At 28.3% G+C, this 14,992-nt stretch overlaps 1 protein-coding gene across 1 annotated transcript in view; it reads left to right on the top strand.

Moving 5' to 3' along the window:
• Window positions 1-14,992, top strand: part of LOC123300488 (espin) — a 76,489-nt gene that overhangs the window by 32,790 nt on the left and 28,707 nt on the right. Inside the window, exon 2 of the mRNA XM_044883071.1 lies at window positions 6,694-6,852. Within this exon, the coding sequence (XP_044739006.1) occupies window positions 6,694-6,852 (159 nt within the window). The remainder of the gene's footprint in view (window positions 1-6,693; window positions 6,853-14,992) is intronic.

The following is a 14,992-nucleotide window of genomic DNA, read 5'->3' as shown; positions in this document are numbered from 1 at the left end:
TAAGGAACATTTTTTACATTTAAACTTTTGTTCTATCTCTAACGGTTTACAATATGGATCCTACGGAGCCAAGACCCAATTGACCTATGATGCTCATTTACGAACTTGACCTCACTTTTTACGTCCTGAGTACGCTGTAAAAATTTCAGTTCGATATCTTTTTTCGTTTTTGAGTTATCGTGTCCACAGACGGACGGACGAACGGACAACCGGAAATGGACTAATTAGGCGATTCTATGAGCACCTATAACAAAATTTTGTGCGTGGCATCAATATTTTTAAGCGTTACAAACTTGGGACTAAACTTAGTATACCTTGCATATTACATATATGCATGGTATAAAAACGAGATTTGAGTGGTTTCCAGGTTCTCTTCCTAGCCAAATTAAACTGTGGCTTGACTAGATTTATAATTTTTCCCAATTTCAATACCTTTATTTTGTGGATTACCGTTATATTTCAACAAATGTGTACCACAAAATTTCGCCACTTATAATTATTTATTTTTAATATAATAAATTACAATTGTACAATCACTTTTTTATGTTATTACAATAGTATTAATAATAATAGGTAATTAGATCATCCTATATTATTTAATATACCACCTATATACAGCATATAGTACATACAAGTATATACATATATGTATATACCTATGTATATACTTTCATTGGTATTTAATTTATAATAATAACTTTATTTATTATTTACTTTATTATATATGGACATCATAAAAATAAAAATAATTCGTTTACCTTCCTACAATACCTAATAATGTTCTATAACGTGTAACTAGCGGTCATCAGTTCTATATTTTAATAAATAATTGTGGTGAAATATTCAATCTAAAAACGACCGAAAAAAACTGTTTAAAAAAATTATTAATTTAAAAATTGTGTTTTATTGGTTTTAAAATTGTGTTTTAAATTAAAGTTTTTAAGTGTGATAAAATAAATATCTCAATTATATCTTTGGATACACATAAAAAGATATTTTTAATTGATGATAAAATCTAAAAAAATCTATAATTTGTGTAAAATTGTTCGATCTGTAAGAAAAAATTTATGTATAAACGTGGATAAATAAAGAAAGAAGATATATCAGGGATAGCTTTGTATTTTGTGATAAAAGCAGATAATTGGGACTGGTCACGATTATTGTTCATACCATGTTGACCCCGCTGTTTCAGAAAATTTGTATATAAGACTTTTATTTTAGAGAGATTCCATATGTGACTGACATAAAATTTGAACCAAAATGCGTTTTATTTGACGTCTATTTATGAATACTTTTATGTTAGTATAGTTTTTGGTTGGTTCTACATTTATCCCTCTGTAGTAAAAAATGCACTCATAAAACTATATGATATATGATTTATTTAACAAAACGCAAATGTGACTGACACTACACGTGAAGGGAAGTCACGTTCGAGAGTTTTTTTAAACTTGGAATATCTTCCTCTATGCAGGATTTATGATTTTATATTGTATCTGGGGCTAAATTCCATAAAACAAATTATTAGAAACTGGTTAAATAATGAATTTTAATATATTAGTCTCAAATTTGTTAGAAAAATTAATTGTGACTGGCCCTACCGCCACTTTGGATTGCAAAATAGATGTATTTTGAACTTTATTTTAAAAGAAATCTTAGAAATTAATATTACCAAAAGATAGAAACTTCAGGATATAAAAATCTACTTAAATGCTATTCGTGTACAAATAATTGAAATTTTAACGTCTTTATAAGCATAAATAATGAAATTTTAATGAAAACTTAACATTTACGAAGAAAAAATATCATTTAGGAACTTAAAATAAGCTGAAAGCTAAAAGTACTACAGTGTTGGTCCCATACTAAAGTATTCTTACATCAAAAAAAGTAATAATTTTTTATCCATTCATGGGACACTTTTTCATGGAATCACTCATTACTCGTGAGATCTTAGCGTTTCTACAGTTGATAATTTCCTTAAAATATTAAATTATTATGGTAGATCGACCGAAAAGTTGTGCCCCCATGAAAAGTAATGACTTTAACACAGCGTATAATAGTCAATTAAAAAGCCTGTGATCAACTTTGAAAGTCTCAAAATTTTTATCACAAATTGCAGCGGTATCCCTGAAAACCATTGTAGCTTGCAGAAGGCAAGAAACCCTAGACATAATCTAATTTAACCTGACAGATACGAAAATTGGATAGTACTTACTCTAAAGCATCCAAAACATTGGCTAGAATAAAATTGGTCTCAAGATTCTACTAGAAATTATGCTCATATGATTCGAAACTTCTACAGAGACAAGGACCGTTATTATTGGCTTTTTTATATATCAAATTTTTATCACAAATTCCAGAGGTATCTCTGAAAATCATTGTAGCCTGGCAGAAAGCTAGAAATTTTGATACAAAACTTGGAAATTACTTCTAGTAAGATTTTACTAGAGATTATGTTCATATGACTCCAAACTTTGGACATCTTGTACAGAGACGAGGACCGTTGTTATTGCCTTATAAAAACCAAAATAACTGTCTATTTTCTGAGAAAAAAGTAATATAAAGTAAAAATATTTAAATTTGTAAGAAACTCAATTTTAAAAAATGTAAAAATTTCTTAATAATGACAATAAAAGAACGTTTAAAACAATGTTTACAATGTTCAAAATGCTGTTGTTGTTCAACAAAAGGTGATTGGTCTCCACAACCAACAATACATGAAAGTCGTAACGAATATTTATCCACAACAATAAGTACAACTTGGGAAAACCGTTTTATACGGCATCAAAATACAATTCTCTATAATAAATCAATCGGCAACAAAATAGGTACCAATACCGCAAAAACAAAATCGGATTGGTTAAACCAATGGACATTAAGTAAAGGTTGGATCCATCATAATGATACGAAACGTCATTTAATGACTTTAGCAAATCATCCAAGAAATCCGCTGGCTGGAACACGAATTGAAGATATACCATCGACATCGGCTGGACTTGTAACAGATACAATATATGAATGTAGTTCGGAGGATAGTGATCCGATAAGTTTATATAATAATCCGATTTATGTATCGAATACTGGTGTTACGGAAAGTACAAATGTTGATAGTTCAACGGTGCAACGGGAACGATGTGTTACTCGACGTGGTCAGGCGAAAAGTTATGAAGAGTATATAAATGATAATTATTTAAATACCAATTATTTGAACAAAGTTAATCATAAATATAATCGGAATAATCGGTAGGTTTTCAAGGCCAATCATATATGGCTCTAGTATTGGGTCAAAGTGCTGAAAATTGTCAATAATACACGAAAGAGAATTTCCTCTCGAGTGTGTAAAAGATATTCTGCACGGGTTTCATAACATTATTTTTTTTATGAATGTGATATTAATAGATTAGTTCTCCCTTTCTGTACGATTTTGCGGAAAAAGGCATACACCTAATTGTGCATTGATTGTGCAAAGTTAATTTTATGCACGCAATAAGCAATTAGCTATATGGCACAAGAAAAAAGTGCGGAAAGGGAGTACTTATGCTCCTGCATGGGTAAAAAAAATCATTTACAAAATTTAAAAAACTCTCGACAAATTTTTCGGATACGGAACCCTAAACTTGCACTTGAAACATACCTAAGAACACTGTCCATTTAATTATCTTTTTCCTTAGAGCTTCCTCCCAATTGAACCGATTTTGAGGATCATCGCCTGCTTTTTAGTTGTTCCGGATTTAGAATCCTAAAACCGTACTTGAAACATAGCTATATGAATACTCTCAATTAAATTACCTTACAAACGAAAAAAATCAAAATTGGTTCATCCGTTCAGGCGGTACGATGCCATAGACAGACACACATACACACACATAGCGGTCAAACTTACAAAAGACCTTTTTTTGGTTCGAGAATTGTTCATAAATTTGATAACTCGATCAATTTTGGCGAATTATCGAAGGAAATTGCTTTGTATTGATGATGTTCGTCGATTCTACCTATTAGATGTCAAAAATGACCATCGTTAAAATGTATGTATGTGTCTGTACCTTCTCTAGCGGTCGCAATTTAAGTCCCTGATTTGAATAAAATTGGGTATCAGGAAGGTTTTCGATATTAGAATGGTCAATTTCGTTAATGAGAAAAATCGTTAAACAGTTAAACTAGGGGTGGAGTTTGGGGGGGGGTTGGGTTTCACATAATACAAAATTTTGAATTTTTTCAAAACAGTGCTCATGTGATTTTCCTCTGGGCTCTTAGTTTTCGAAATAAAAATTCTTGAAAAACTAAAAATGAAATATTCGATTTTTAGTAAAGTGTGTTATTTTTTCAATCTCTGAGGGAAGTCGCTTAACTAGCGCAGCTCCTGCACTATTACCCATAAATTGGTTAATTTCAATTTCAATACGAAAAACTGACATTTCTCGATTTCCTCATTTGGACAAATTCTTATATGCCCATATCAAAAGTTGACTTTAAAATGCGAGTTTGGGAACCCCAACATTTTAATTCATTTCCAATCCTAATTCATACTTTAAAAATAAACGCCATCTCTTATTAATTAACAAAACTAATTAATATTAATTAAAAAACATATTATTATTATTAATATTAGTGTAATACAAACAAATAATTATCTACAACATAACAATAGATATAAACAATATTGTAATGAACAACAACAACAAGAACAAGAACAAGATACAAGACAAAGATCAATAACAACAATTAATAATAAAAATAATAAACAACAAAATAATGATATAATAACATTAACAGAACGTGTTAATTTAAATGAATATAAAGAACGTGTTAAACTTGAACAATATGTGATTAGACATATACGTATACGTATTATGTTTAGTTTACGTTTAGTTAAGAAAAAAACGTCTAATACTAATAAAAAGAAATTATTAAAGGTAAATAAAATTAATAATAATAAAAATAATTTGAAGAATCAGTGTTGTTGTTGTAGAAATATTTATAATAATTATAATATTCATAATAAATTAATTACAAAAAAATGTTGTTGTGAATATAATCGAACTTTATTACTTCGACAACATCGACAAAGACAATTATGGACACAACGAAATTTTATTAATAGGAATAATAATAGTTTAGGAAAAAATACTAATTCATCTTTATATAATAATTCGAGGTATTCAATTGTTTTTCTTAATCGATTAATACCATTTTCTATATGGGGTTCAATAATGCACCAATCGACCATGGAAGTCTGAAATTATTCCGTATTTTAAATGAAAAAGTTAAATAATAATAATCATAAAAGCCTGGAATGGATTTTTAACCGACTTCAAACAAAAAAGGAGGAGGTTATCAATTCGACTGTATTTTTTTTTTTTAATGTTTTTACCTCAGAACTTTCGACTGGGTGAACCGATTTTGATGATTCTTTATCTATTTTAAAGCTGGTGCTTCTCGTATGGTCCTATTTCATTTTAGTCCAGTTCTGACAACGGCATCCATGAGAAAACCACAAAAGTCTTAAATTTGCATTAAGTATGCACGACAAAAGGACGAATAACTCAATATCACGCCAATCGATTTCGATAATTCTTTTTTTAGTGACAAATTAGTTAGTGTACTTCAGATTCACTAAAAATCACAAAATAAAAAAAAACTTAACGAAAAGAAAACCGACTTCAAAGAAAAACTTTTCCAAAACAGATAATAAACAAATTAATATGCACTAAAAAGTAAAAAAATAACCATAATATAATGTAATTAAAATTATTGTCATTTTTGGAGTCGGTGTCAGTCAAGCTAATGTAGAAAACTGTTCCGTCAGAGTTGTTTCCTTGGCTGACACCGATTCCAAAAATAACAATAATTTTAACTACATTATATTACCTAGGTATGGTTATTTTTTTACTTTTTAGTGCATATTAATTTGTTTTGGAAAAGTTTTTCTTTTGAAGTCAGTTTTCTTTTTGTTAAAAGTTTTTTTTTATTTTGTGATTTTTAGTGAATCTGAAGTACACTAACTATGATTGTTTTTGTTTTTTTTTTTTTTGAATAATTTATATTCTTACTAATACTTTTGCAATAATACATGAGACTGTATAAGGTCGATCTTCACCCATCCGATAACCAGATGAGACATATTTTTTATGAAATTTTATTGATTTATAAACACTCTTATCATAGTTTTTCTATCCAAAAGTGTTCATGGCTATTTTTAATTATATTAATTTTTGTCTATTTTTTCCATGAAGGGTTTTTTTCTATTACCATTATTTTCGTAATTAAATTATGTTTCTTCTTGTACCAATTTCGATTGGTTAACAGATTGGTGTAGTTACCTTTATTGGCTTACCTGTTGCTATGGTATGAACAGGTCTACACTGATCTCTTAACCAATCGAAATTGATACCAGAAGAAAGATAATTTAATTACGAAAATAATTGTATACGTTTGCCTGCAAAAAACCGTTAAAAGAAAAAATTGATTAAATATTAATCTAAATAAAAATAGCCATGAACACTTTTCGATAGAAAACTTATTAAAGGATTGTTAATCATTAAAATTTTTATAAATAATATAACTCATTTGGTTATCAGATATGGTTAAAGATCGACCTTATACCGTCTCTTAGACTTAGACCACAATTAATTTAGATAAAACGAATTTTATCCAGTTCTATTTTCTTAATTGATTTTTTTTATTTTATATTTACAGATACGGCCGAATAAACATAGTACGGTGGCTACTGTGGGAAGCAGAGATGCCGGCACTTGAAAGATCCGTTTCAAATAGTGCATTGGCACTTCATTATGCAGCTGCTCGGGGATGTTTGGATTGTGTACGTTTATTGGTGGATGCATCCCCAGAATTAAGGTAAGCAATTTCTAATAATATTTAACATATAGAATAAAAAAAAACTGGGTAGTAGTTATAATTATTGACTGCCATATAGTTTGATTTTTTACATCATAGTTTGGCTGCGTAGAAGGGAAAGGCTATTAAACTTTGCAATGATTTCAAACAAAAAAAGAGGTAAAGTGCTTATTAAGTTAACATACATGCGCATTGAATTGTAAATTTAAATATCATGGTAAAGTATAATTAAATTAATAAATTTATTAAATTAATAATTTATATTGCTTATATGATAGAATGTGTTCATTTTACCTCCATGTAGAGATACAGTAGGATACGTTTAGGCCATCAGTAGGGGAAAGTGCTATATAATGTACCCTCAGGGTAAAATCATACCCCTCTTTGTTTTAAGTGAACCATTAAAGCCATCTACTATATTTATCGATAGATGGCTTTAATGTGATCAAATTAATCGTTCATCAAAGAGTTATGGCGATGTATAAGCTATTTTGTTTTTCGTAGCAAAAATATTAATTTCAACGTAAAATCTCGTTTTTGTGTTAGTTTTCGCCGGATGGATGTTTTTACACTTGGCTTCTGTTGACTTTTAATAATATTATAACACATTTTGATAGGCGTATAATAAATTTTAAGGTGGGTTTTTATGACGATATTCAAATATGTCGTTACGGGTAAAATGATCCCCTTTATATACGTTAAAATGATCCCTATTTTGAGTATAAAATTATAATAGGTAAAATGATCCCCCATCATTTGACGAGTCTTGAATATGTTGATTTAGATTATTAAACTAGTTATTTTTGTTCTCATATTAATCGTTGATGCAATGTAAAAGAACAATTAATATTTTATATGAACTGGTTGGTGAAAATGCAATGGGATCTTTTGACCCACCTATTCTTACAAAGTTAGTAAAACGATTCCTTTTAAGAAATATTGAATAGTTCTAAAAATTTGAACAAATCAAAAGAAATTGGCTTGCAAATATTGCAACATCTGAATAAAAAAAACACAAAATATGTCGGTGTTATTCTTATCTCGAATAGTATGCCTGTAAGTTACATTTTTTCTCAATGAAATTTTTCTTAATTTTCGCATTGCAGTCTCCAATTATTTTTAGAAGCGTCTACTTTTATATATGGAGGTAATGTGAGAGTATGTGTGTGACAAAGGTTTATATTAAATTAAAATATTTTATAGATTTTCTTTCGATTAAAAAATTGTAGATTATCACGTGATTATTTTTTAATGATCCGATAACAATAAACATATTTTAACTTAATTGTCAAGTAGGTACTTTAATTAATACCGCTCTTAAACTTTCTCGTTCAAATTTAATTATACCAACTTCATCTTCTGTATACGCATAAATTTTCAAATACTGATTAAGAAATAAAACTGACGGCTTGTATAAAATTAAAAAAGGCCTCAAATAGACACATCGAATGAAATATACTTACATATTTCAAAACTAAAATTTTTCGACATGTTTTTCCAATTAAAGCTTAAGATATACAACAACAAAAAAAACTATTTTCGAAATATGATAAAAGTAATAGATTTACTACAATTTCCAATTGCAAATTCAAGAAAACTCGAATTGAAAGCTGAATAAAAATGAAAAATGCTGTATTATTGATATCAACAGGAAAGAAATATTTATACAGGAAATAGTTTTAGATTTAAGGAAGCGTTTATTATAGAACGGTAAATACCTATTCCCAAATTTTTTAAATAAACAATATTGACATACGAATATATAATTTGATTTTTAAGTGAAAGGTATTAGTTAGACTTAACACAAAATAGTCATTAAAAAATTTTTATAAAATGATAAAAATTTTTTCTAAAATGATTTTTGATGTGTTGTTTAACCGACCGAAAAAAATAAATTTTTATTAATATAATGATAAAAAAAAAAAAAAAAACACTCAAAAATTTCTTTAAAAACAATTCTATATTAATATGTAATTACATATTTCATAGCCTCATTCTTTTACCTTAAACCAAATTGTACACTTCTAAAACAGTGTCACCTTAGTTTGTTATTACTTTAAAATGAAAATTTATTTATTAATTTGTGTCAATTACCGAATTAACTTTCTGTAAGAAATCCTTTTTCATCTTTTCAAGAATATCATCGATTTTTGATATTTGATGCACTTAATTGAATAGAAACACAATTTTCGAACAATGTTTCTCTGCAATTATTTAGAAAACAACGCATTTTCACTTCTATTAGGTTAGGTTAGAGTGGCTGTCCTGGGGTGGGACACACTTAGACCATAGGGTCCGTTGTGATACCGTAAAAGGGTTGGCACATCCCCGGCCACTACTCCATGAACCATTTGGAGCTGTTTAAGAAGAGCAGGAGGGCTTTGACGTCGACTGACTTTAGGTCGGAGAGGTCGTCAAAGAGAGGCTGGCTCAAGTAAGTCCATCTCCTCATGACAAGAGCTGGGCAGTGACAGAGAAGATGAGACATTGTCTCCTACTCGTCACCACTGTGACAGCTCCTGTAGTAGTCGTGATACACTGCCAGGTCTAAGCGTTCAGCATGCTTGCCGCCCAGCCATTCACTTCTATTAAATTTTCTTTAAATTCAAGAAACATATTTTTGAGTTTGAGCAACAATTTCCCGTTGCTTCCACCATTGAATCGATTATCAACATAGTATCAAAGCCACCGGTAAAAGCTTGTTTTTAAAAATACAAAACTAATCATTCTTGTTACTCGTCTCACGTCCCCATTTAAAGAAGGCCATTCATTCGAAAGCTTAACAAATTTTTACAAACATATGCTAATTTTTAATGCTAATTGATTTACAATAATTAATAATGCTATTGTTTACGCATTTCACAAAACACCATCTTCTAATTTGAATAATTCGGAAAGTAATTAAAACACTTGTAAATTACATCAAAAAGTATAAAAAATAAATAAACTTTCATTTTTATAAATAATATATTTAATTTAAAAAAATCTTAAAACTGACGATCCAATATACAACTTACCTTCTTGATTACTGAAATGTCTTTCAAAATAGATTAAAATCTAAAGAATATCTTTTATTTTAGAATAAAATAAATAAATATTTAATGGACCGGCAGCTAATAACAGTATAAATTTTTTTATAAACTAATATCTACCATGGATTTCAAGATTTTCCCGAAAACTTTAAAATAAGACTTATACTTTACTCCAAGTTTATTTATAAATTACGGAAAAAGTGTTTCCTACAAAAGTTGTTTGTGATTTAATAAAGACAAAAGATCTAAAATAAATTTTCATCTATCGTCTCTTATAGCTTTTGAATTTTTTTAGCCGCCTGTGCCTAATAGTCAAGTGCGAATTAGAAATTATTGGCAAGCATCATCTTTTACAAGATTTCAAGATGCCGAATATAAATGTATAAGCCAGTTTAAAGTGTTGTGAGCATCCGGTCGCATTGAAGTGTGTCCGATCTGAGCATTAATTAATATCAAATTACTTTTAAAATTAAAAAGAATGGCTTAGATACTAAACTAATACCTTTGCTTTTTCTTTTATTTAAAAAAAAACTAATATAATTTCATTACCTTTTACATTCATAAAAAAAGTCGATTAAGTGTCTGTGGACTTTATGTTAATGGCTCAGTTGAGTTTAGAATGTCATGTCAAATTTTGAATTGTTTTTTTTTAAATTTTTAAAATGCAAGGTACAGACGATGAAAAGATTTATAAAGAAGATTTCCACCAAATTTCAAAGGAATCGATCGAGTACAACTTGAGATCATGTCAACCACCTCGAAAGAAAAACGCGTTTTAACTTAGAGAGACAATTTCGTCAAAGTAACTCGGATAATAATATTACTCACTAATCGGCGAGCCCAGATTCATATATTGGGCCTTCTTCTACTGTATGTAGAAGAAGTGAGCGATCAATTCAAATTTTGATACCAGAAAATCTGCTGTATCTTCGAAAATAATTCGAATTTTGAAAAATCCATTTAAGGACATACTCTTAAGAATCTAACCTTTAAAAATAGGCACACAAACAAATCAATTTTTTCAAATCTCTTAGACCATACTACTTGAATCCGTCTCTCCTAATATAAATGTCTCGCTACAGTATGCTAAAAATATTATAATAAGCTCATACATAAAATTTTATTTTATGCATTAATATACGGTAAATAAAATTAATAATTAGTAGTATACCAAAGTGTATAATAATAAATAAAAAATAATTTTAATACGTTTGAGTGTAGGCAGAGATATGTATGTATACATACATAGCATATATAACGGATGACAATTTCTCCAATTAACTCAATCACTCACCGTGAATTAAAATAAAAAACTATTAAAATAAGCTGTTATTTTTTTTGTTATGTGTTCGTCAGAATATATAAACAAAAAAATTTAACCAACATTGATGGTTAGAAACCTTTACGCCATTAGATCTTCATATATGACTCATACATACTCCAACCAGGAAAATCATTATACCATGTATATGAAATATACATAGTATATTAAGTTTAGTCCCAAGTTTGTAACGCTTAAAAATATTGATGCTTCGAAAAAATTTTGGTATAGGTCTTCATAAAATCACCTAATTAGTCCATTTCCGTCTGTCTGTCTTTCGTCTGTCCGTCTGTCATCAAGATTACTCAAAAACGAAAAGAGTTATCAAGATATTATCAATTGTTTGAAACATTTTCTTGTAAACATCACTGTTTACCCACGAGGGCGCTAATTAGGTGAAAATTTTGTAGTATGTATTAATATGGGAATATCAGTTATGTGTGTGTGGCTATTTAAGAGTGGAAATCTTTCTTTATTTACGTGACGTCAAAAAACAAACGATTGCGTCATCAAAACTGTCTATACATGGTATTTCAACAATTAACTCAGTCAATTGTTTGTTTTCACTTGTTTTTTCATTTACAAAAAATTTCAAACGATACGACCAATTTATTTTGAAAGCACTACTAAATAAAAATGGAGAATAAACAGTCTAATCAGTCCGATTTTTGTATTTTTTTGGGTACAATTTTCATCAAATTCCGAAACGAAATTTTTTGTGAAAATGTTGCTTTTTATCACCCATTATTTTATAATTTTTAGGTTTAAAATTACTCAATGAACAAGTTTTCGAAAATTAAAAAACATAGATCTTGTGTTTTTTACAAGAACCTAAAAAGATACAAGCATGGAAATTACATTCATTACTCAAAAAAGCTCATGAAAAGCATATATTGCCTCCTAAAAAACATTTTCTGTATCCGGACATATGAAGTATTTAGATACTTCTTTATGCATTTTCGATTTTTTTTTAAACTCAGAATAAATTGAGGTCATACGGAAGAAAATGTTTGATTCAATTATATCGTTTAAAAAAGTATAAGCATACTCGTAAATTTTGTTTTAATTTTATAATAAGATTATTTAACCGTTTCTGTTACTAGTCATAAGTCAGCAATACTCATCTTTATTGACTTTTTTATTCTTTAAATTATAAATAATATTTATTATGGTTTGATATAAACAATTGTTATAAGTAGATAGATACTTAATTGTCAACTTATAATAATTACTATCCCTTACCCGTCCGCTTCGCTAGGCATAAGCTTATAGGGTGTAGAATAATAGTTTTTGTTATTAATGTATAGAATAGGGGAGCGGACAAAATTTTTGTAATCACTTCAGATGAAGAATCCTTACTCCTCACGAATACAAGATAAGAACGTTTAAAATTACTAATTAATCAAAGAGGAAGATATGTACTGGTGACGTCATACGTGGGTGTCGCCATTGAGATTACATATAAAACTTTGTTTTGTTAAAAGTAGTAAAAGGAGTAAAGTAAAACTGAGCTTACTAAATGGGTGGTTCTGAATTTTGGGTTGGCCGCCGCCCATCATAAAAAAAAAGGTGTGGCGTACTCAAAATTAATTAAACTCTTATCATGAAAATAAGAGAAAAAAGTTAGAAGTTATTACTTGATCGAGACCCGAACCGAGGACCTTTATACTACTAATCAACAACTCTATACATTCATCCATTAGAACTGTTGTAATACATTACAATTTTTTCTTTCATTATGAATTTTTTGAAAACTTGTAAGAAAATAATATTTGTAATATTTCAAATATTTTATCGTTTTTAAGATTAAAAGCAAGAATGTTTAAAATTCCTAATTAATCAAAGAGGAAGATATCTACTGGTGACGTCATACGTGGGTGTCGCCATTGAGATTACATATAAAACTTTGTTTTGTTAAAAGGAGATGGGCAACCTTTGAATGCTCTCTTTGATTACTTCTAAATTCTTCGTTTTTGAATCAATTTTTATTTCACTTTCAAATTTTGTCATGTTATCAAATCCAGTTTTAAATTTTTTTGGGTAATATGGCCAATTCGACATCAGGATTATTCCTTATTACTTCAGTAGCCAAATTTGTTCTTCAAACTTTCATCAATCTCCCTAAAATACTATACAATAAGCATTTTCTAATTTGTATAAATAACGGCGGCATCTATGAATACTAAACGAAACTAATAAGGCATTAATGTGCTATGATCTATACAAACTTTGATTCACTATTTCATTTTTTCAAATTTTATTTTCGCCACAAAAAGTAGCCTATATGCCCTTTGCCAAGTTCCCATCTATCTCGATATACAAGTTCATCAAAATTTTTTCAGCCATTAAGACGTGAAAAGATAACAAGCAGACAGAGCTACTTTCGCATTTTTAATATGAGTTAAGATTAACTATATTTATTTATTTATTTATTTATAAAATAATTATTATTTATGATGATTAAGCAAGTTGACTGATGATTTTAATTATATGCACCTATAAGTTTATCTGTTTGATTCAATAGAGTTATTAAAATCATAAGATTTTTAGAAATTATATTTTAATGCGATAAGTATAAACTGCCTTCAAGCTCAAAAAAGAAAACTAACTACGTCATTCACAATTAAGAATCTGACAATTTGCTTAAAATTAAAAAAAAAAGTTGTACTAGCAGAGCGTAGTTTCGATCTACGGACCTCTGGGTTATGGGCCCAGCACGCTTCCACTGCGCCACTCTGCTTGTTATTAAAAGTGTCTATTTTTATTTGTATATGGCAATCTTTTGAATATATGCTTCTTGATTATAATCCAAATAAGTTGAAAGAAGAACGCAAAAATACATTCGCCAATTACAAAATTTCGTATTCTCACACTTGGAACTGTAGACAAAATCCGACACGCAGTAATAGACTTGTATAATAACCCTTTTTATGGCGCATATGTAAGAGTGGTCTTGAAAAGAACTTGGTGAAAACCATATTGATAAATTTTCGGAACACTACGATTATTTCTATTAGAAATTCATTTTTATTAGGTAATAATAAAATTTGGAAAATAATATTATATTGCCTATATTACATCTTGAATTGTTAATTCTATAAATAAATAAAAAAAAGTTAATAAAGTTAATGTAATCTTTATTTAATTATTATGAAAGTGCTTCTACTTGTCTTTTTATAACAAAATTTATTTATTTCATTTATGACATTTAAAAAATTATAAAAAAATAAAATTTTTTTATAATACATTTCCGCAATCTAAATTTTATATATTTTTGAAAGTCACAAATTTGAAATCACGCTCATTCTCATTTTATAGGATGGCCACAAAACTCATGACTAGCAAAAAAGGATAAAAATTCTTTAGCATTTTTCATCTTTTCTTTCATTTTTAATTTCTTGAATTTTTTTCAATTTATAAAATTAAAACGAAATAATAAATTCGCTAAGATGTTTATAAATTTGGGAAATATGGTTTTGGTTAATTTAAAAATAATTCATCGTTTTATTAAAACGGAAATTAGTTTTTTGTTTTGTTTTATGCAAATATCTATTAATTATGTATATTAAATGAAGATGCCATAGCAGCAAGCAAGCCAAAAGTTTTTTTTTATTAAATTTAAAATTATAATACTTCACTCTTAATTATCTGTTGTATAAAAAAAAAATAATCATATTTTTGTTTTTTGAAAGTTTATCTCTTAAAACATATCGGAAGTAGGTATTATTACACAATTTTTTATTACATAAATTAACAATAATTTTACGATATAACAGTTATTGTTTTT

Source organism: Chrysoperla carnea, chromosome 5, assembly GCF_905475395.1.
Source record: "Chrysoperla carnea chromosome 5, inChrCarn1.1, whole genome shotgun sequence".
Lineage (NCBI taxonomy): Eukaryota > Metazoa > Arthropoda > Insecta > Neuroptera > Chrysopidae > Chrysoperla > Chrysoperla carnea.
This window is presented reverse-complemented; position numbering and strand designations above follow the sequence as displayed.